Below are 25,017 nucleotides of genomic sequence, written 5' to 3' on the forward strand. Positions count from 1 at the left end.
GCTTCCCTCGCATTGTATTTAACTATTTAAGAAAACCCTCCCAATTGGATAGATGGCCCTCGTCCCGATTCAGAAAGGTTCATTTTGATTTCCCAACTTGTTATTGTGTTAATGAATATCTATTTTAATTTTAACTTCTATATATATACACAAATCACTTCACTCTTAATTATAATTACAATACAAAGTTTTAAAGATGAAACATTTTGCATTAAAGTTTCTATTAAGTGCAGACATTAATAAAAAAGGTCTTAGTAGACCAAGATTAGAAAAAGTAAATGATAACAGAACAAAATGGAATGACCGAAGCTCCAGATATTAATTTTTTTCAGTTTAAAGACATGATTGTAAAACATTAGTTATTTTAAAAAATACTTACCACCAAAATTACATTTACCCAAAAATATCATGAAATTTTGCATAATTTTCGAAAGTGTCCGTGTCAAAGCATTACTATACAGGGTGTTTGTGAAAGGTCCATCAATAATGAAAGGGCGTATTCATTGGGCCATTTTGAGTCGAAAATGTTCTATGACATTTTTCCGTTCGGGCCACTGTTTTCAAGTTATGATTGGAGTAATTTACGGATGACCCCTTAAATTTAATTAAGAAATTGAAAGACAGCGCTAATTTAATGAAGGGGTCATCCCTAAAATATTCAAATCATAACTCGAAAACCGTGGCTCGGACGGCAAAATGTCATAGAACATTTTCGACTCAAAATGGCCCAATAAATACGCCCTTTCATTATTGATGGACTTTTCACAAACACCCTGTATAATAGGGGTGTGCGAATACCACTTTTTGGGTATCGAACCGGTTACCGAATACCAAAAAATTTTCCTTATCAAATACCGAATCGAATAGTGCATTCCAGATCGAATCCGAATAGTTAGGCCTTGGTAATTTTTTTTACTAACCGATTAATCGCGAATAGTTAAGCCTAGTATTCGCGAATAGTTAACCCTAATACTCGCGAATACTAGGCTTAACTATTCGCGAGTAATCGGGTAGTAACCCTAATATTCGTAAATAGTTAATACAAATTAAGGAGAAAAACAATTAGTAGCTCCTAAATTTCAAAAACCTCTCCTCATTGGTGGCCAAGTGTTTCTTAAAATATTCCTAGCCACTTGCTTGTAGTTTTGTTGAAGACAAATAAAATTGAGATATTTTTTTAAAATAAGGTGGGTCTCTCTAGTGCCAAGGACCTAAATTTATGGTAATTGAATTTTAATCGAATAGTCAGATCGGTATTCGAATGTTCGTATCGAATAATGAAAATGGACTTATCGAATACCGGATCGAAATATTTGGTTCGGTAATCGATTGAAACGGTTAACGGCACACCTGTTCTATATAACAAACATATGCGACATTGTTTATATTTCCCGATTTCCCGCTAGCTTCCTACTGTAGTCCATGAAATAAAAGTTGCTCATTAAGGACAGGACATTTAAAGAGATAGTGGCCTTTAATTTGAACTTCTATACGTTTTAATAATGAAAAGTATGCGCAATAGCGAAATAGGTACACAGCCCGCCATTTGTCGTTGTCCACTTCAAATGATTGATTTATAAATAATTTTGAACCGTCGACGCAAACAAACGGGAACTTATGAAACCATGGTCGCATAAGGGCAGAAGCAGAGGGTGATTTCAAGGGATAGTAGCGTTTACGTTGAAACAAATAAATTCCAAAAACTAACAAATTGAATACTCTGTCCTATCTCGTGCTCTTTTCAAACAAATTCAAAGTTTCATGATAAATTATTTTGGGCAATTGTAATTATGGTGAAAAAACGAAGATAAGTATTTATTCAAATAATTGATGTTTTATAGTCATGTCTTTAAACTGAAAACATTTTAATATCTGGCACTTCAGTAATTCCATTTTGTTCTCCTATCTTTCACTTTTTCTAGTTAATTAATAGTTTTACCCTTAAAGTAGGGCTGTGCGAATACTCGAATTTTCGAATAGTATTCGTTTAATTCGAATCGATTATTCGATTCGACGAATCGAATTTGCCATTTGGAGAAAAACGAGTATTCGAATCCCGAAACGATTATTCGAAAAGAAATTCGAATAACCGATTTAAATACGAATACAGTTCCCTAAACCGAGTAATCGCTTCCAAGGGGTCAAATTCGAATAGAAAACGATTATTCTATTGGAAATGGGAGGGACTGTGGTCACATGACATATATGAAGCTGTTTTGTTTATGGAATTTCAACGCGGTTGAGCAATTCGCGATGTTTTGTTTTTCTCTCACGAATTACTTTTCAAAAAAAAAAAATTCATTCTATTTGAAACTAAAATATTTTTAGACTGCTACGTGTATTTTGGAAACGAATAATCGTTTTGAAAAGAATATTTGTCTGATGAAACCGAGTATTAAAATTTTCGAGTACTCTTTTAAAAAACTAGTACTGCTAGGCGTATTTAGAAAACGATTAGTCGCTTTGAAACGAATATTCGTCTGGTAAAACCGATTAATCGAAAAAAAACGAGTACTCGAACCTGAATTTTTGATAAACGAGTAATATTCGTTTGAACGAGTACTCGATTCGGATTTCGAATAGGAGATTTACTATTCGATTCGTATTCGATTCGGTTTGAAAAACCACTATTCGCACAGCCCAATGCCAAACGTGCATTATTTGAGTTGGTTATAACTTCTGCGTTAATAGCCAAATTTTTTTATTCGTGTCATGCATGAATACTAATTTTAAACAATATTTTTTGTTCCACTTTAAGGAGTATTTAGTTATTTACTTACTAAAGTCATAACTTGAACACTCAAAATGTAACATGGTATATTTTACTTTTAGACACATTACTAGTGTTTCAAAAACTGTGTTGCCAATCGAAAATAATAGAAACTTGGATTAAGTTATGGTAATATTAATCTTAATTATGAATCGTATCGAAAAAAATTTGAGTGTTTGAAACGCTTCGTATTCTTGTTAAAACATTTTCAACACTCACATAAAGTGTCAGTTTTTTCCCAAATATTATCAAACTTATCAAATTCGGCTCTTTAAGCCTAAGAGTCAATATCAGATTTAATATGCGAAAATTCTCTATTGATGAAAAAGAAACAGCGGAAAACCTGAATTCCTAAGTTGATTTGCTGGACACCCGCCTCAGTTTTCAACTTATGTGAAAACGTTTATACCGAACGTAATATTCAAGATAAACATTTGATTATTTTTGTGAGGAAATTACCTTTAATAGCTTCTATCAAATTCAAATTTACTACTCTAATCTATATCTATATAAATCAAAGTCCTGACTGACTGATTGACTGACAGACTGACTGATAATCAACGCCCAGCCCAAACTGCTTGCCCTAGAAGGCTGAAAATTTGCAGGAACGTTACTCTTAGTAAGCGCGCACTAAGAAAGATTTTTCCAATCCGCCGCCATCTTAAAAAATGGCGCCCAGAAATGTAAAACCTATCGGCGGGCTGAATGGTCTTTTGGGTTTGATTTGTTGTCATCTTTTTAAATGGCGGCCAAAAATTTAAAACCCTTCTATATGGAATAATGTCCGAGTAAAAAGAAATTAAAAATGTCCCGACGGGCTGACCGGCAACGCCGAGTGCCTTTTCTCCTAGGGTGCTACAAAATATTAGTCATCAGTAAAATCTACCCATTCTTTATATCATTTTGATGGAAGTTCTTATTACAAGCGAGCGACGCCACGGGTAACAGCTAGTGGTCAGATATACGTGGGAGTTGTTTTCTTTTGATGGCCAAAAAGGAAAGTGAACTATAATTAGATCTTCTTGCCACAATAAAAATGGTAAGTTTAGTTAGTTACACAAAATCAAGTGAATCAATCAAGAAGTGAAAAGTTTAAGACACAGTCCAGTCTTTGAAAAGTATAAACTTGAATAAATATGAAAAAAAAAAACTTGAGTAAAATGTAATTACAGGAAAAGCAATTATCATGATTTAACCGGAATACATATCCAATTCCATTTTTCTGAGAGTCCACTCAATGCTTGAATTCTTCGAAGCGTACAGGATTTCACCGATCAAGACCAAGATTGACAGCATGGTCAAAGCCGCGAATACAATAAACATGACGCTAAGATCATGGAAGGAGGTCTTTGAAAACTCCATATTTCTTTTTTCAATCAGATATCTCGAGCACCTTTGAGAGTTCAGAAGGGTATTCGCTCGGATTTGATGTCCAGTTTCCCAATAATGCATAATTCTGCAATCAAAATTAAAGACTTACAGTACCAATGAGGCAGATCGAAAGAGTGTCAAGTTACTGGCGTCTCATTGAAATCGCTTTCAAGAGTGCTTTCCAATCACAACATTTTACAATAATTTCACCCCTCCCTCCTACGAGCAATATTGTCGAGCAAAAGAACCGATCAATTTTCGATAGTCAATGTTTCGGTTTCCCACCTTTGTATATGGACTGCGGTAACCCTTTTCATGGATAGTCGTTAAGTTCGCTTCCTGCTAGGCCGAAGGTACCAAACACAAAGAAAAGAAACCCGATATGAGGAGGTAGAGGGGTGACGCTAAGAAAGGTGCAAGGGTCTTAAGAAGAATAGGGTGAATACCATCAACCAGATCCTTGGCATTGATTAACATCTAACTGAGAGGGGAGTCGCAAGACGTCATTAGTGTTGTTACACCCCGGGGGAACGCGTTCACAGTTTGCAAATCGGAGCAAACGTGTTTCCAATTTCCGGACTGCATTCACAGTTCAAAGAAATCTGGAATATTTCATTCCACTTTAGCCTAATGAAACATACTGGCCACTATTCCATTATCTGACATCACCATTCAGTCTAACACCACCAACTTACGGTCTTTGTATATATCCCAAATAGACAACAGTCTTTGCATACTCTACTCTAAACAAAATCATATTCTGGTCTTTGTCAATGCAACTTAGACACCAGTCAGTACTTAGATCCTTCTTAACACCACCATCTTTTGGTCTTTGTCAATGCCACTTGGACACCAGTCTGTCCTTACTGGCATCTGAACACCACCATCTTCCCGGTCTTTATGCATCCCACCTGGACACCAATCTGTACTTACTGGCTTCTTACACCCTTGTGTCCCATTCGACCGAACGCGTTTCCCATTCAACCAAAAACAGCCCAAATGTGCGGTTTTGGGAAAAAATATATCAAAATTTAAAAAGCAAACGTGTTCACTTTTTTAAGGATTTTTTTTACCCTACAGTTTTCGTTGTATATATATATTGATGTTTGAAATGCAAAATTTAATTTTAAGAGTGATTGATAATGAAGAGTATTGTAACTTATGTTTTGGATATAAACACAGCACTGACGAATTGGTTAACATTATTTATCGTTGAAACGCGCAACTAACTTAACCTAACCTAACCTAACCAAACCTACAATTTCCTTCTCTGGGTTTGAACCCGAGCCTCTGAATTAAAAGCCTGATATTCTACCATGCTGCTGCGGAGATTCGAAATCCACACAGACATTTAATCAACTAATTATTTCAAATAAATTCCCATTCAGCATAAACCCGCCATTGGGCTGGAAATTTAAATATATTCTCCATAAAAAACCAAAAAGCGGTTGCGGTCGAATGGGATTCGGTCCAATGGGACTATAACCCTTACACCACCATGCAAACTCGATATGAATTTATTTGATTACATGATTTTTAGGACCTTTAATGTCTTTTAAAAAGGTTCGTCCATGGAACTAACTAACGCTAGGGAGGGTCCGCAAGCGTGAATATCTGAGAAATGTTCGGTGACAACTCACCCTAGCGAGCATTTGGTGCGAACCGGAAAAGTGATTCAATTTTTTTAAAAGGAGGGGGTAGCAAAAAGCCTTCAAAGCAGTCTGCTATTTCATAATTACGCATAGGTTTAGGAAAGGCGATAAGCTCTGCATATTTCATGTGCTGTTTATGAGCCTGGCGATTGTCACTTCTACAACCATTATACACACAAATCTATATTTATAATTATTTTAAAAACAACGGTACAACCTTTTAAATGTTAAAAACTTAGTTCCGTAAATAAATTATGTTTCAAGGTTAGGGATAAAATGAATTTCTAAGCGTAAATTAGTTCCTTAGTAGCACAATTTACACAAAGGTTACGCCATGGTAACGCCACGCCTAACATAGCATACGACTTCTACAGCAGATTCCACATATTAGTACTAAAACTAAATTATAGATGGCGTTAAGAATCTAGCTCACTTCCGTTTTGAATCACCAGGAGGGGGGAGTTAAAAGCGGGAGGGTTTATCAACGAATGTTTTTCAGAGAGACTAATGTAAGTTCTATCGGTGCGGACCGTCCCTAGCGTTAGTTAGTTCCATGGTTCGTCATTGTAAAACTCTATTTGAAAAACCAACTAACTCTTAAACCCGTATAATTGGATTTTTAATATTAAACAGTTTTATTTCGGAATTTCACCACAATTCAGCGAACAATATTAGTGCTTTCGTCATCAGTACGCGAAAAATACTAGAAACAGCAGACAGAGTAACTAGGCTTAGGCGTAGCTCTCGTAATTGTTTTGGGACTCGCAGGGCCATAGAGTTTTAGGGCTCCCGGGAAATTGAAGAAATTGTGGCCTCGTCGAGACATCATTAACGCCCCCTAGAATGAACGTGACAAGCCCAGGGTACTTTCGCCTCGCATACCCCTTAACGCCGGCCCTACGGTCTTGAAGTAGGTCTTCTTAAAAATAGGTAGGAAATTAATGGAACGGAAATGACCTGGTACCCTTTCGCCCGCTTGATCGAGACCTTTCCTTCTAATATATACTTTTGCCTCAGATATGCCGCATCCTTTCAAAAATCTTCCAAAGGAGAACCCTACGGAGCCTTTGGGATCATTTTCTAAAGGAACAATTTCCAAAGCATCCCTTGAAATTTCCAAAAGAATTCTTGAGATAAATTTCCAAAGAATGTCTTGGGATTACTTTGCATAGAAATTCTTTAGGAATTCTAGATAGTACAGGTATTCTAGGGTTTCACCCGGAACAAATTACAACGGTTACGAAAATATCTATACTTATAGAAACCAATGCTCTATTTAACGTGGTGAGGTCTCCCAATCTCGCAACCGTGGGTAAAATCCGCCATCTTGGAAAATGGCCGCCAAAAATTACCAAAATTACTTAACTTTGTATGTAATTATCAGATTTGGTCATAAAAAAATCTTAAAATGAAGCTTCGGGCACGGCCAATGATTTATGTTCTGTGCTTTTTTAGCGGTTATCAAACCGGAAGCTGGCAATCGTGCATTAAAACATTGTAAATCGAACCATTTATTGAAATACAAAGTTTCCGCGTAAGCTATTACAATATTTCGTTAAAATTTCGAGGTTTAAATAGATGCGAGCGTTCTTTTAAGAATTGTTGTATATCATACGTTTAAAGAAGACAAAATATTACCGCCATTTTGGAAAATGGTGATCAAAATTATAAAACGCCACCTAGCATAACCAGATAATCTTTAAAATATAAAAACGTTACATACAATATTAGATATTGACATGAATTAGCCTTAAAATACACCATTTAGTCTAAAATTATAGAAATAATTACAATTTTATATACAGTAGATACTATTTTCAATTATGTAATTTATTAAGTTCAGTCAGGGGTAAATAACGAAAGGAGTTAGAGACGCTAGCTTCCGTAGTGTAGAATACAGTGGGACTTTCAAACGTAGACACAGAAAAGAGAAAACGCCTCGGTCACGCCGTCTATAATTCAAAATAAGTATGATATTTTCCAACCAATAGCGTGGCAGCAAAGTTTCGAAAGTCATGCTGGGATATCGATTTTCTCCTGTCTGCTAGTGTTCGTCTGCTAATGTTCGTCTGCTAGTGTTTGTCTGCTAATGTTCGTCTGCTAATGTTCGTCTGCTTACGACTGAGTGACAATTAAGTTTATTCATAAGGTGCACTTGAATTAGAAACGTGCAACTTTAAAGTTGGTAAATTCCTTATTCGATAATGAAATGGAATTAAATGTCGTTTTTGCATCCTTCAATACAGTTTTAGTTGTTTTAATTTCTTTAGTCACAGATACAGTCGATGATCCTGATCCCACAGTTCCCACTGGCACTGACTCGGAAAAATCACTAAGCCTTGGCTCACTGGGCCGACTCTGTGACCGCGCACTTACGGCAAAACAAGTTGGAACACATTGTGAGGATTTCCCCGGCTTCAAATTGCAAATTGTTGACTTATTTTTCTTCTTTAAATCGCTGTTTTCTCGCGATTGAATATAATAATTATATTGGGTTGATTTATGAGACGACTTCACAACATCGACACCCGCCATTTTACTTTACCCAGAATACCTTGCGTAGCGAGATTTTAAGGCAAAACTTTTAAGGTTCTGGTCTTATTTACAATACAGTTCCAAAGATGGCACTTCGTTAGTTACAAATTCTATGACGTTTCAAGGTCCCACTGTATTCTACACTGCGGAAGCTAGCGTCTCTAACTCCTTTCGTTATTTACCCCTGGTTCAGTTGTAACTAGTTTTAAATCGAAGGCAGTTCACTTCACATAGTGAAAGGCTGGGATAACTTTTGTAATCAGATTAATCAGGCGAGGATGCTAACTTAATCGTGAGAGTGACCAAACCCACAAGCGCAGCTTCTAGCCAACACATGCAAAATGGTCTACCACCAGGTTCAAACGTGGCTTGGCAATGACATAAATGCTGGAGATTGGCGTGAAAAAGAGTGGCCCACTAATAACAACTCGTCTACCTGCCCCGTGGGAAATTTAAAAAATTATTTCGTGCAAGTGTAAGGGCAATTGCGACGAAAAATGCGATTGCCGAAAAACGGGTCTAATGTGTTCCGCAAGGTGTACGAAATGTCACGGTATTTCTTGCACCAACGACTGCAGACATTTGGAACTAGACGGCCATGTGAACAACTTGGACATTTAGAAAGATTTACTTAGATGTATATAAAAGCTGTAAATATAAATAAATGTTTTAGAATTGTTAACTAAAAGAATTTTATATTGTTTTATTTTTAAGCATGATTTTGTTTTGGAATCTTTATCAATGCATGTTAGCCAGCTTCCAATGTCATTAACTTTAAACATGCATATAAAAAACGGTTTCCACTATAATAAACATCATTTTAAAGTTTATCTGGTTATGTTAGGTAGCTATTATAATTCTGTTCTCCATTTTCCAAAATGGCGGTCATTTGTTGTCTTATTTAGATGTATGATAGACAACAGTTCTTACAAAAACGCTCACATCTATATAAAACTCCAAATTTTAACAAAATATTCTAATATTTGTCGCTGCACTTTGTATTTCACGAAATTATTTGATTTTCAATGATTTAATGCATGGTTGCCAGCTTCCGGTTTGATAACCGCTAAAACTGCATATACATAAATCATGTACGTGTACAGTGTCCAAAGCTGCACTGACCCAATCCGACAATTACAAACAAAGTAAAGAACAGTTTTAGTAGTTTTGGCGGCCATTTTCCAAGATGGCGAATTTTACACACGGTTGCGAGATTGGGAGACCTCACCACGTAAAAGAGCGCATTCAGTTCTATAAGTATGGAAATTTTCGTAACCGATCTAATTTGTTCCGGGTTCACCCTTTTTTTGGGCTAGAATGTCTGAACTTTGTTGAGATTAAATGTCCAAAGAAGGTCTAAGGAATATTTTTCAACGAAATTCGTAAGGAATTCTTGAGATCAATTTCCAAAGATGGTTTACGATTATTTTCTAATGAAGTTCTTTAGGAATTTTTCAGGTAAATTTCCAAAGAAGATCTAGGGTATAATTTTCTAATGAAATTCGTTAGGAATTATTGAGATAAATGTTCAAAGAGGATCTAAGGTTCATTTTCTAAAGAAATTCGTTAGGAATTCAAAGATAAATTTCAAAGGACCAGATGTATTTGCAGTTATGCTTTACATATAAATATCTCAAACTATTTTTACCGAAATTGTTTAGCTAAATTTTTCCTTAATAGACATTGACTCGATGATTAAAAAAATTAAAAACTTTTCACGAAGTCTTGTCCCGTAGCTAAGGCTCAGCAAGTGCTGAAATGGTTTGTTATATTTACCTACTTTTTTGCCTTTAATGATCCAAGAGGTTTTTATGCAAAGTATAAATTAGATTAAAAGAAAAATACGCGTAATTAAAATCGTAAGGTTTAGATTTACCGGGATTATAAGCTGAAAGTGGGTACTTTTGCTTATACGAACTTTAGCTTTTAAGAAGTAAATTTAACACAAAATTAATTCCCTTTTGACATGTTTTATCTTTATTTTGAGCGTAATTAGTGTCCAAAAATATTTTTGAAAATATTGAAAGAGAAAATTAGGTTAAACGCGTTTTGTCTCTCAGTGAAAATACATTATTAAATGCATAGATAGATAACGTCTGTATCAACTACCTGAACATTGTAGCCTCCAAAGCCCACTTAGTACCCCACACACTAGTAAAAAGTTGAAACTTTCTGCCGTTTTCGGATGTTTTAAAGTGGATAAAATGACTGACTTTATGTGCAGTTTCACACTGCATGTTAGAACTATAAGGGGTGTAGTTCTGCATGTAAGAACTGGCCTCCTTTTATTGGGATTTTGATCTCCATTTGAGAACTATCCTCGTTGCTAGAGGGCTAAATCAAGGCTCCCTAGATAAAATTTTATCTAGGGAGCCTTGGCTAAATTAATTTTTCCCATAATTTTTTGAATTTATTTCCCAAGAAAGTTCAAAAGATATTTCCCAAGAAACTTAGCTAGATGCATAAACGTTAGCTAGAGCTTCAAAGTTAACAGTCCACCCACGATCTTTTGAATTTCGATTTAAGGCATATCTAAGGTCTTTGGATCCACATACCGGATGACCCGTCTTAAAAAAAACAAGTGGGTCAAAGAACAGAATCTGTTTACGCTTGACTTTTGGAAGGGATCGATATTTTGTCTAATTTTAACGCTGTCGAATAACAGTGCATACTGTTTCACGTTTAGGTCGAAAAAACTCATTTCTAAAATTAGAGACTGAAGTGCGCAACTTATAATATAACCAGTGGAATATTTTACCTCATGTTTATGACGTTTTTGATGAAAATTGATGCGTTATTTGACATTGAAACACTTTTAAAGGTCAGTAAGAAAGAATCTTTCCCGTAATGTAATGCCTTTTCCAAGGTGTAAGCACGATGACAAAAATATTCCAAATGAGTTAGACTGCTGATAAAAATTGCGTTTCCTTTGTTGAAGATAGCATCCAAGTCATCTTTGTTCTTCGGCGGGAATTTCTTCAGTCTTTTTTCGTATTCTTTAAAGATATCCTGACGGGTGTCCTGTTAATCGAGATTTTTGTTTGTACTCGACATATATAAATACCAAGTTAATTTTAAGCTAGGTTGACATGTTAATATTTTCGTGGGGTCGGTCTATGCTTCCTTCTAGTACTACGAAATCGAGAAATTCCTCTACCTCTAAAGCCTTACTATTGCCGAAAATAAAAATTTGGATAACAGAGATTATGATACCTATCAGGCTTTACTTCAGAGAAACAAAGACTTCAACATCGAACTTAACTTGAAGCCACTTTATACCTTTATAAAATCGTAGCTGGGCATCCGTTCATGTAAAATAATACGCAAGTCTGAGTATTTGAAGATATCGTCTAAGTAATTTATGTTACGATCAATGTGCACCGTCAATTTAGTTGACAGGTTGGCCTTGAAGTTTTCTACCAAGAAAAAACAACCGACGAAATAGATCGCAAAAATTAACTTCTTGGTAGTTTCGCATTTGTTGGCCAAGATAAAAGAAACCAGTCGCAGTCCGGGCACGAATCGATTGGTATAGGCAAACAAGAGTTTCCAAAGTTTGAAACTGAACAAGATGAGGAAAATATTGATAAAAACCCACACCTAAAAAAGTCAAAGTACACCCTTAAATGTAAAACAGTTCGCTTCTGCCCGTTGTTATATAAAATGTGAAATTCTGGAACACCGAGTTCTAGCCATATTCATTCAGCTGCTGACCAGTGACAAAAAATTGGAGAAGAGACATACCAGAGGATGAAAGACTTGAAGGACCCCGGTTAATGATATTTGGTATTCGGGTTCGCGGAAACGCGTAAGCATGTTGTGCTCTGTGTACCAATATGGGTGCGTTAGAGTTTGGTTAAGTTTCTCCACTAAATCAAACCTCTGAATATTTAGTTTACGAAACTGAAAGTCTAGATCGGTGTACTAAAAGGAAATATAAAATATATATAATTTTCCCCAAAGTGTGGCATGTAGAAAAACAATACCTGCTTGTAGCTTCTTTCGGCGACAGGAATGAACGTAATATTTACCCTGAAATAGAGAAAACCAAAAATTATGTCTTACGGTAAAATTATTTATGTAAACGCTGAAAAATTTACTTCTTTGTCGCTAACAAAAGAAATTCAAGGATAAGTCTTTCCCCAGGATGATAGCTATCGAAATCGAATGTTCTGGTAAAAAAGTTGTATAGATCCTACGGAAACAAATAAATCAGACTAAAAACCAGGTTTATCTTATCACTTTCCTGGGGAGAACATTCCGTGTTTATATGTGAAACACCGGAGTCGAAAATACGTTTACGCGATTAGTTTTACACTCGTCATGCCAATTCTTGAAGGAATGCGCTATTCCAACTTTAACTGGAATCTTTAAATCAACAGCCTAGTTGGGTACCATTGAATCTGACTTAAAGGTAGAAAATTGTCTATTTATTGTTGACCAAACAATTATCCTCAACACAAACTTTAAGTATATTGCGAAAACAAACTTAAAACTTGAGTAAAATATAGGTTACTTACGACTCTCACTACGACATTCATTGAAGTTCTATTATCCATAATGTAGGCTATTTTATATATATCAAACGTCTCGAAACCAACACCATACAATCAATATGTGACGGACACGCTGGATTTGTAAAGTAGAAATTGAAAGATAAACAATCAGTATTTACAGCGAACCATAAACAATTAATCAAAAATGTCTTGATTAGAATCAAGACCTAAAAAGTATCGATAAGACTGAGGTTATCACTTGTCTGAAGGATCAGATATTAATTTTTCTTTTTAATTGAAACTTAAATGCATGCTTAAGAAAAAACAACGTTCCATTACCGTTTTCCGTTGAAATAAATTATTTTACTGGTAATCAATTTCAAAAATTTACTTATCTCGGCTTTTCGACCACAATTCCATTCCCCGAAAACATTTTATCATTACATTAATTACTTTTGGGAGAGTACGTGTATGGTTTTGCATTTTAAAAGGTTCCTAAAGACGTTACATCCCCATTCGTGACCGGCACACTTCGCAGTGGAACATTTTAATTATTCTAAAACCAATGGCGCCAAATTCAATAGGGACAGTAAGATTTTTACTCGCGGTTTTGCAAAATGATGTAATATCAAGTGTACTTTAGTCAACCGTCGTATTGTTCTTTCTCATAGTTCAGGGCATGATCAGTGTTACTGCCCAATTTCTCTCTCTAGTTTCTAACAATGGTTAGAGACTATTTGATATGGCACGGACAACGTTATATACATTTGTAAATTCTAAGTAGCACAAAAGGAAAAAAATCCGATTTTTTTTATATTTTGGTTTGAATTAAATAAACTCATGATAGTAGTTATAACGAACAGAAAGTCAAGGGAATGGCACCGGTAATGAGCAGCAAAAAGAGAGGAAAGTTTGGTTCAAGTTAGCAGAGGGACATGGTAGTGAAAATGGTAATCTAGAATTTTGTTCGTTCAAACCTTAATATATCATGAAAAATTCAAGTGAGGTCGAGGCGGCACTACCAAGAAAGATTGATTTTGGCAGATAACAGCGAAAAAATTATGTTTTACACACACTGGGACTATGGGGGAATTTCAAGGCCGAGGTCGCACATGATGAAATTTCAACTCCAGTTTACATCAATTCTCCCTGGTCGTACTAGTAGCAGGTTAAGCTATAGTTTGCTCAGGTCCTGTTAGTCTCGAAAGGGTTATATAGTGCTTGAAACTTTTAAAAGGTTCTTGTCATGGCTAAACAGACCGCTATTACAGTTTTTTATTGTTTTATAGGTTATTTTGACACGTTATCTCCCAAAAGTAATTAATGTAATGATAAAATGTTTTCGGGGAATGGAATTGTGGTCGAAAAGCCGAGATAAGTAAATTTTTGAAATTGATTACCAGTAAAATAATTTATTTCAACGGAAAACGGTAATGGAACGTTGTTTTTTCTTAAGCATGCATTTAAGTTTCAATTAAAAAGAAAAATTAATATCTGATCCTTCAGACAAGTGATAACCTCAGTCTTATCGATACTTTTTAGGTCTTGATTCTAATCAAGACATTTTTGATTAATATCTGTTCCTTCAGTCTTCATTTTAATTAAGAATGTTAAGAAACTGTTTTACATTTTCAAAATCTGCACTAAGCAGAAACATATATAAAGGGGACCATAAATTTAGCTCAATCAGACATTTATTTATAATGATACTTAAAAAAACGTAAATCAATAAAACTTTGTATTCTTATTGTAATTAACATAATACATTTTTTACCCCAGAAATAGGACCAAATTGACAATTTTACAAAAATTTTAAAAATGCTGATTTATGTCCGTTTAACATTTAGCTCAAAATTGTCATAAGGCCAATATGAAATTCGGATATCCTTAAAACTTCACAAAGACGATCCGAGATTGTCAATTTCAAACTTTTATGTAGCAAAAGTACCTACAAACACCCGGAGCAAGTACCTACAAGCACCCGGAGCAGGTACCTACAAGCACCCGGGGCAAGTACCCACAAGCACCCAAAAGTACCTACAAGCACCCGGGGCAAGTACCTACAACCACCCACAAGCCCCCACAAGTACCTACAAGCACCCACAAGTACCCACAAGCAACCACAAGTACCCACAAGTACCTACAAGCACCTACAAGCACCCACAAGTACCTACAAGCACCCACAAGTACCTAGAAGCACCCACAAGTACCTAGAAGCACCCACAAGTACCTAGAAGCACCCACAAGTACCTAGAAGCACCCACAAGTAACCACAAGTACCTACAAGCACCCACAAGTACCTACAAGCACCCACAAGTACCTACAAGCACCCACAAGTACCTAGAAGCACCCACAAGTACCTAGAAGCACCCACAAGTACCTAGAAGCACCCACAAGTACCTAGAGGCACCCACAAGTAACCACAAGTACCTACAAGCACCCTCAAGTACCTACAAGCACCCACAAGTACCTACAAGCACCCACAAGTACCTAGAAGCACCCACAAGTACCTAGAAGCACCCGGGGCAAGTACCCATAAGTACCCACAAGTACCTACAAGCACCCACAAGTACTTACAAGCAGCCACAAGTACCTACAAGCACCCACAAAAACCCACAAGCACCCACAAGTACCCACAAGCACCCACAAGCACCCACAAGTACCTACAAGCACCCACAAGTACCTACAAGCACCCACAAGTACCTACAAGCACCCACAAGTACCCACAAGTGCCTACAAGCACCCACAAGTACCCACAAGCACCCACAAGTACCCATAAGCAACCACAAGCACCCACAAGTACCTACAAGCACCCACTAGTACCTACAAGCACCCACAAGTACCTACAAGCACCCACTAGTACCTACAAGCACCCACAAGTACCTACAAGCACCTACAATCACCCACAAGTACCTTCAAGCATCCATAAGTTCCCACAAGCACCCACAAGTACCCACAAGCACCCACAAGTACCCATAAGCACCCACAAGTACCCATAAGCACCCACAAGTACCTACATGCACCCACAAGTACCTACAAGCACCCACAAGTACCTACAAGCACCCACAAGTACCTAGAAGCACCCGGGGCAAGTACCCATAAGTACCCACAAGTACCTACAAGCACCCACAAGTACTTACAAGCAGCCACAAGTACCTAAAAGCACCCACAAGTACCCACAAGCACCCACAAGCACCCACAAGTACCCACAAGCACCCACAAGCACACACAAGTACCCACAAGCACCCACAAGTACCTACAAGCACCCACAAGTACCTACAAGTACCCACAAGCACCCACAAGTACCCACAAGTGCCCACAAGTACCCACAAGCACCCACAAGTGCCCACAAGTACCCACAAGTACCTACAAGCACCCACTAGTACCTACAAGCACCCACAAGTACCTACAAGCACCCACAAGTACCTACAAGCACCCACTAGTACCTACAAGCACCCACTAGTACCTACAAGCACCCACAAGTACCTATAATCACCCACAAGTACCTTCAAGCATCCATAAGTTCCTACAAGCACCCACAAGTACCTACAAGCACCCACAAGTACCTTTAAGCACCCACAAGTACCTACAAGCACCCACAAGTGCCCACAAGCACCCACAAGCACCCACAAGTACCTACAAGCACCCACAAGTACCTACAAGCACCCACAAGTACCTACAAGCATCCACAAGTACCTACAATCATCCAAAAGTACCTACAATCATCCAAAAGTACCTACAATCATCCACAAGCACCTACAAGCACCCACAAGTACCTACAAGTACCCACAAGTACCAAAGGCAGTTGGTTACATAATTTATTAGTGTGGGGGACCTTTTCCAACTTAACTTGTTAGCTCACACAAAGCTAGGTCCCTCTGTTTTTCAACCACCACGAAATATGAACCAAATAGCTTTAAAAGTGCTAACATCATAAACTGACTCTTTACACTGCTTAAATATCGCAGATTGGAATGGTTTTGAAGATTTAAATTTAAACATACTTAGACTTAATTATAGTCAATGAAAATTGCTTAGCGCCATGTTAAGTGTTGTACCTTCCATTTAAAACCGTTTTCAAGTCTAACAAACGTATAGTTTTTCTAAAATCGGATTAACCGGAATGTTTTTTTCTTAAAATTTCCCATGTTATTTCTATGGGAAAAATTCCTGTTTTTCATAAAAAGGTGTGAGAAATTTTATGGAAATGAAAACCACCCTTAGCAACTTTATTTTTTATAAAATTAACTAATTAATGGATCTCTTTGAAATTTTAACCACATATTGTGGGCCAGAATTGTAGTTCTGTGGAATTTTTTCAAAACAGTTAATGCAATACAAAAAAATCTACATCCAAACAAAAAACCCTCCTTATACATTAAGAGCAGTATGAAGTCATATCTAAGAGAGCTACCGCTCTCATAAGTACCCACAAGTACCCATAAGTACCCACAAGTACCTACAAGCACCCACAAGTACCTACAAGCACCTACAATCACCCATAAGTTCCTACAAGCACCCACAAGTACCTACAAGCACCCACAAGTACCTACAAGCACCCACTAGTACCTACAAGCACCCACAAGTACCTACAAGCACCCACAAGTGCCCACAAGCACCCACAAGCACCCACAAGTACCTACAAGCACCTACAAGTACCTACAAGCACCCACAAGTACCTACAATCATCCAAAAGTACCTACAAGCACCCACAAGTACCTACAAGCACCCACAAGTACCTACAAGCACCCACAAGTACCTACAAGTACCCATAAGTACCAAAGGCATTTGGTTACATAATTTATTAGTGTGGGGGACCTTTTCCAACTTAACTTGTTAGCTCACACAAAGCTAGGTCCCTCTGTTTTACAACCACCACGAAATATGAACCAAATAGCTTTAAAAGTGCTAACATCATAAACTGACTCTTTACACTGCTTAAATATCGCAGATTGGAATGGTTTTGAAGATTTAAATTTAAACATACTTAGACTTAATTATAGTCAATGAAAATTGCTTAGCGCCATGTTAAGTGTTGTACCTTCCATTTAAAACCGTTTTCAAGTCTAACAAACGTATAGTTTTTCTAAAATCGGATTAACCGGAATGTTTTTTTCTTAAAATTTCCCATGTTATTTCTATGGGAAAAATTCCTGTTTTTCATAAAAAGGTGTGAGAAATTTTATGGAAATGAAAACCACCCTTAGCAACTTTATTTTTTATAAAATTAACTAATTAATGGATCTCTTTGAAATTTTAACCACATATTGTGGGCCAGAATTGTAGTTCTGTGGAATTTTTTCAAAACAGTTAATGCAATACAAAAAAATCTACATCCAAACAAAAAACCCTCCTTATACATTAAGAGCAGTATGAAGTCATATCTAAGAGAGCTACCGCTCTCATAAGTACCCACAAGTACCCATAAGTACCCACAAGTACCTACAAGCACCCACAAGTACCTACAAGCACCTACAATCACCCACAAGTACCTTCAAGCATCCATAAGTTCCTACAAGCACCCACAAGTACCTACAAGCACCCACTAGTACCTACAAGCACCCACAAGTACCTACAAGCACCCACAAGTGCCCACAAGCACCCACAAGCACCCACAAGTACCTACAAGCACCTACAAGTACCTACAAGCACCCACAAGTACCTACAATCATCCAAAAGTACCTACAAGCACCCACAAGTACCTACAAGCACCCACAAGTACCTACAAGCACCCACAAGTACCTACAAGCACCCACAAGTACCTACAAGTACCCATAAGTACCAAAGGCAGTTGGTAACATAATTTATTAGTGTGGGGGACCTTTTCCAACTTAACTTGTTAGCTCACACAAAGCTAGGTCCCTCTGTTTTTCAACCACCACGAAATATGAACCAAATAGCTTTAAAAGTGCTAACATCATAAACTGACTCTTTACACTGCTTAAATATCGCAGATTGGAATGGTTTTGAAGATTTAAATTTAAACATACTTAGACTTAATTATAGTCAATGAAAATTGCTTAGCGCCATGTTAAGTGTTGTACCTTCCATTTAAAACCGTTTTCAAGTCTAACAAACGTATAGTTTTTCTAAAATCGGATTAACCGGAATGTTTTTTTCTTAAAATTTCCCATGTTATTTCTATGGGAAAAATTCCTGTTTTTCATAAAAAGGTGTGAGAAATTTTATGGAAATGAAAACCACCCTTAGCAACTTTATTTTTTATAAAATTAACTAATTAATGGATCTCTTTGAAATTTTAACCACATATTGTGGGCCAGAATTGTAGTTCTGTGGAATTTTTTCAAAACAGTTAATGCAATACAAAAAAATCTACATCCAAACAAAAAACCCTCCTTATACATTAAGAGCAGTATGAAGTCATATCTAAGAGAGCTACCGCTCTCATAAGTACCCACAAGTACCCATAAGTACCCACAAGTACCTACAAGCACCCACAAGTACCTACAAGCACCCACAAGTACCTACAAGTACCCATAAGTACCAAAGGCAGTTGGTTACATAATTTATTAGTGTGGGGGACCTTTTCCAACTTAACTTGTTAGCTCACACAAAGCTAGGTCCCTCTGTTTTTCAACCACCACGAAATATGAACCAAATAGCTTTAAAAGTGCTAACATCATAAACTGACTCTTTACACTGCTTAAATATCGCAGATTGGAATGGTTTTGAAGATTTAAATTTAAACATACTTAGACTTAATTATAGTCAATGAAAATTGCTTAGCGCCATGTTAAGTGTTGTACCTTCCATTTAAAACCGTTTTCAAGTCTAACAAACGTATAGTTTTTCTAAAATCGGATTAACCGGAATGTTTTTTTCTTAAAATTTCCCATGTTATTTCTATGGGAAAAATTCCTGTTTTTCATAAAAAGGTGTGAAAAATTTTATGGAAATGAAAACCACCCTTAGCAACTTTATTTTTTATAAAATTAACTAATTAATGGATCTCTTTGAAATTTTAACCACATATTGTGGGCCAGAATTGTAGTTCTGTGGAATTTTTTCAAAACAGTTAATGCAATACAAAAAAATCTACATCCAAACAAAAAACCCTCCTTATACATTAAGAGCAGTATGAAGTCATATCTAAGAGAGCTACCGCTCTCATAAGTACCCACAAGTACCCATAAGTACCCACAAGTACCTACAAGCACCCACAAGTACCTACAAGCACCTACAATCACCCACAAGTACCTTCAAGCATCCATAAGTTCCTACAAGCACCCACAAGTACCTACAAGCACCCACAAGTACCTACAAGCACCCACAAGTGCCCACAAGCACCCACAAGCATCCACAAGTACCTACAAGCACCTACAAGTACCTACAAGCACCCACAAGTACCTACAATCATCCAAAAGTACCTACAAGCACCCACAAGTACCTACAAGCACCCACAAGTACCTACAAGCACCCACAAGTACCTACAAGTACCCATAAGTACCAAAGGCAGTTGGTTACATAATTTATTAGTGTGGGGGACCTTTTCCAACTTAACTTGTTAGCTCACACAAAGCTAGGTCCCTCTGTTTTTCAACGACCACGAAATATGAACCAAATAGCTTTAAAAGTGCTAACATCATAAACTGACTCTTTACACTGCTTAAATATCGCAGATTGGAATGGTTTTGAAGATTTAAATTTAAACATACTTAGACTTAATTATAGTCAATGAAAATTGCTTAGCGCCATGTTAAGTGTTGTACCTTCCATTTAAAACCGTTTTCAAGTCTAACAAACGTATAGTTTTTCTAAAATCGGATTAACCGGAATGTTTTTTTCATTAAAATTTCCCATGTTATTTCTATGGGAAAAATTCCTGTTTTTCATAAAAAGGTGTGATAAATTTTATGGAAATGAAAACCACCCTTAGCAACTTTATTTTTTATAAAATTAACTAATTAATCGATCTCTTTGAAATTTTAACCACATATTGTGGGCCAGAATTGTAGTTCTGTGGAATTTTTTCAAAACAGTTAATGCAATACAAAAAAATCTACATCCAAACAAAAAACCCTCTTTATACATTAAGAGCAGTATGAAGTCATATCTAAGAGAGCTACCGCTCTCTCAGAATGACATGACACCCTTCCGTAATGTTAAAGAAAAAGTCACACCTTTTAGGGTTAGCGTCCCATAGAAAAAGCATTAAACATTTTTCGGTTTTTTAAGGCAATTGTGGCAGGCCATACGGAAAAAGTATAGCGAAGTTAGTTTTCGGAATACTTCTAAATTAACAAGCATTTATTAAATGGGAAACTTACCTGTTTCGATTTTTAATTAATGAATTCTAATTTTTGTAATTTAACTAATTAAGATAGTACGTCAAAAAATTACTTTTGGGTCAGAGGTCAGCCTAACCTTATAGCGCGCTTAAACCTATTTTCTTCATTTCTTTCTCGTTGACAACTAGAAGGTCCTAGGTTTGTGGGTGCTAACAAGTTACGTTGACTAATTGTAAATGTTGGCTTTCTTGCTGATTTTCCTAATTTCTTAGCAGTAGAGTAGTAGACTCTAACAAATTACTTTGGTATTTCGTCCGAGCTTGAGCACCTTTATATGTATTTTCTAATTAACTGTAGCACCCTTAATAAGAAATAGGTCGTTATCAGGTCGAATTTTCGTCTAGAAAAGTAATTCAGGTAAATTATTACAGTTAATAGAGGTTTTTATATCTTTTAAAGTAAGTTTTTCGACGTTCTTTACGGCCAAGGCTTAAGTTGTATAGAGTAATAGCACCCCATGTTATTTCCCCATAGAGCTTAATACAGTCGAAGGCAGAGGGCTGCCATTACCCTATTTTAGTTACTCTTTAAAGATTATTTAAAAGGCTGATTTCCAGCTCTCATTTGTTTTGGAATCCTGTGTAAAGTCTGCTCAATTTTATGCTAGAAACATGGCCTAACCGGGTTAACCCTAGGTTTTTTATGCTGTATTTACCGTGTGCGCTTGCAATTTGATGTAAAAAATGGCATACCTATTCAAATTATTAACGTGTTGAAATAAAGATAGTGCTTTTCACCCTGTGAAAAGATCGAAAACTTCAAATACTACTGGTAAGATGACAAAAAGTTTAAAATGTATTCCTTACGGCAGTTAAAAGAGTCGCGGTGTTTACCTTACAGTGGTGCTGATTAATCCAGGAGGAAAGTGTCGTTATGTAATTTAATTAGTCAAATAATTTCCATGTTTACATCACCGCAGATTTTTCCAACGTAACCACGTCAGCAACGGAGGGTTACGTTGTTCGCTATCTCCACAGTTCACATTGCCGTTTGTTCATTTGTCTAAATTGCTATGGATTGTTTAGGTATTTAATTTAATTACTGTTATTGAAGCCAAAGTTGCTAAACTATAGAATCACATCATTCATTAACATATGTTATAGATGATCTTTATGTTACTGCAAATTTAGCACGTGGTATGATAAAAATTTAACACATTGTGTTGGCAAGAATGAAAAACTCTTCTAAACTTTACAATTAAGGTGATTGAAACTCATTTTATAAGCTAAATCAACACTGCCAAACCTCAATCCTTCATTAATTTCAACTTAATTAAGTATAATTAACGTGAATTTAAACATGAAATATACATATTTGGATGAGAACTAGAGTAACTTTGAAATAAAATGCTTAATTAAGATTAAAACTGCACAAGCTGTTAGTATAGCCCCATGTTTTCTATCTCATACTTAGTTAATTTAAATTATCTTTAAAGTACATTAATAGGCGCGAAATTCGAAAGTTTAAGGAAAAATAAGATTCAAAACCCACTAGAAATTGCAATTAAGGTTAAGTATATATTGAAAGTCATTTATAACCTAAATGTACACTGCCGAAACACAATCCTACGTTAATTTTAAATCAATTAAATATAATTAACGTGAAATTAAACCAAAAATATTAATTTTTTGGATTAAAAGCTCAAATAACTTTTAAATAAACTGTTTAATTAAGATTAAAACTACCCAAGCCGTTGGTAAATCCCAATGTTTTCTATTTCACACTTCAGTTAATTTCAACTATGTTTAAAGTACATTAATTGGCGCGAAATTCAAAAGTTTAGAGTAATTGCAATTAAAGTTAATATTTCATTGAAACTTGTATTATAAACTAAATCCACACTAGATAAACCGTTAAATTAAACTTAATCAAGTATAATTAATGTGAAATTAACCCAAAACACGAATGTTTTTGGTAAAATCATGGATACCTAATTATTAATCTTCCATATTTCAAATACTGTCGTTTTTAAGCTTCTTTCATCAATAAAGTGCAACATTATATGCTTATCGAAATCAATGTTATTGGATATAAGTTAAATGTAATTAACGATACTTAAGTACTTCTTTAAGCAATTAGAAATAGATCAACCCCAAATGTATGACGGTAAAGCAAAAATAAAATTATTCAAAATTTAATTACATTAAGACTGAAGTGACAGATATTATAAAAAAACGTCTTGGTTTGGACCAAGGCCGAAAAAACAAACGATATGTGTGAGGTTTATCAATTGACTGAAGTTTCAGATATTGCAATTTTTTTAGTTATTTTTATCCATTTAATCCTTAATCAATATTAAATTCAATCAACTGATTTTACTGTTAAACGATCTATTCCCTCTAAATTAATTGAAAAAATTACATATCTACGCTTTTTCAAGAACAATTACATTTTCCGAAAAAATTTTATCATGAAATTAATTATTTTGAAGAGATTTCGTGTAAGCACCTTGACGGACATAGTTTTAATTGTTGCTGGCTTGACAAATTTTCAAGTTTGCATCAAAAAAAAAACTTAAACGGTAAGTTGCTAAGAAGACTGATGTTCAAAAAAAATATGATAATTGCAATTTATTTTGTTCAGACTAGTTAATAAACGAATGCCGTATACTTAAGACAAAGCAACATCGTTTATCCTGTGTGGTTTTTGTTAGTAGGTAGCTATCTGTAGCACTGGAAATATATGATATAGGTATAAATATAACCAAAGGTATAGGTAAAGATTACATAAAAAGAAATACGTTTCAGTACCAATGGCTTGTTATATTCATTTCCATTCATTACCAGTTAAACGAAGAAGGTCACACTTAACTTACCCTCCCCCCAAGAAAGTCTAAAGTACGAAGAGGGAAATTGCAGTGCAACCTTTGTTTCATAGTCGCGACATTAGAAATGTAGCATTTCGATGTACGAAATTAAATGTATGAATTCGTGCAACACCCTGGTTTGGCATCCACTATTGAATATTTACATTTTCCTTTCGAATTATGTCAAAGTTCGCTTGGTCTTTTTAGACAGAGTGTTTCAAATATTCAATACTGAGCTCTCAACACGTACTCCCTTCAAAATAATTAATTTCATGATAAAATGTTTTCGGAAAATGTAATTGTTCTTGAAAAAGCGTAGATATGTAATTTTTTCAATTAATTTAGAGGGAATAGATCGTTTAACAGTAAAATCAGTTGATTGAATTTAATATTGATTAAGGATTAAATGGATAAAAATAACTAAAAAAATTGCAATATCTGAACTTCAGTCAATTGATAAACCTCACACATATCGTTTGTTTTTTCGGCCTTGGTCCAAACCAAGACGTTTTTTTATAATTAGTTAATGGTTTGGGAAATTATATCAATGTTGTACCATGCTATTTTGCTAGCTTGAATTAATCTTAAAGAGCGAAAAAAGGGAAATTGAAAGTCTATGTCCCTTTATTTGAAATTGTAATTTTAAAATCTCCTAAAATATTAATCTCAAAATCGCCAACGAGAGCAGTGGTAAATTGTATAATTTTTTGGCGCTTTTGTACTTAGTAGTGACATTACACAGAACACCCTACGATTTTAAAACCTTTGCATGATTAGAATATCAAAGCAAAGGCCAGCCAGTAACGATCATATTGACGTCGTTCAAAGCACAGCACAATTTCTACCTGGCTCAGACCCTGCCACAGCGTGGCGCGAATATAGAGAAGTTTATGAAATAAATGCCGTAGCGGCCAAACTCAACACGGAAACTGCCCCCACCAGCGAGGGACATTTATGCACATTATGTGATGCAAGAATAGTTCCGGTAAGTACTTTTGACTCGTATTTACCCTACCAGATTCTACTGTACTCTTGGAATATTTTTCTAACAAATAAACAACAAGAGAATCAAACGTTC

The 25,017-nt window shown here is 35.8% G+C and overlaps 1 protein-coding gene and 1 long non-coding RNA gene across 2 annotated transcripts in view; one reads left to right on the plus strand and one right to left on the minus strand.

The window, feature by feature from the left end:
* Positions 1–2,668: 2,668 nt before the first annotated feature.
* Positions 2,669–25,017, minus strand: part of LOC149703697 (uncharacterized) — a 40,855-nt gene continuing 18,506 nt past the window's right edge. The window contains exons 3-9 of the mRNA XM_089866945.1: positions 12,849–12,957; positions 12,429–12,523; positions 12,315–12,360; positions 12,073–12,252; positions 11,608–11,928; positions 11,087–11,349; positions 2,669–4,226 (exon numbers count right to left, since the gene is read on the minus strand). Of these exons, the coding sequence (XP_089723071.1) occupies positions 3,962–4,226; positions 11,087–11,349; positions 11,608–11,928; positions 12,073–12,252; positions 12,315–12,360; positions 12,429–12,523; positions 12,849–12,887 (1,209 nt within the window). The 5' untranslated portion in view covers positions 12,888–12,957 and the 3' untranslated portion in view covers positions 2,669–3,961. The remainder of the gene's footprint in view (positions 4,227–11,086; positions 11,350–11,607; positions 11,929–12,072; positions 12,253–12,314; positions 12,361–12,428; positions 12,524–12,848; positions 12,958–25,017) is intronic.
* On the plus strand, positions 21,268–22,062 carry LOC149703698 (uncharacterized). The gene is made up of 3 exons (XR_016381927.1): positions 21,268–21,490; positions 21,769–21,904; positions 21,974–22,062. It is a non-coding gene; the product is annotated as an uncharacterized LOC149703698 (long non-coding RNA).

The sequence above is a fragment of the Phalangium opilio genome, unplaced genomic scaffold (assembly GCF_054372755.1).
Source record: "Phalangium opilio isolate 3A_F unplaced genomic scaffold, DU_Popi_V2 ptg000017l_1, whole genome shotgun sequence".
Lineage (NCBI taxonomy): Eukaryota > Metazoa > Arthropoda > Arachnida > Opiliones > Phalangiidae > Phalangium > Phalangium opilio.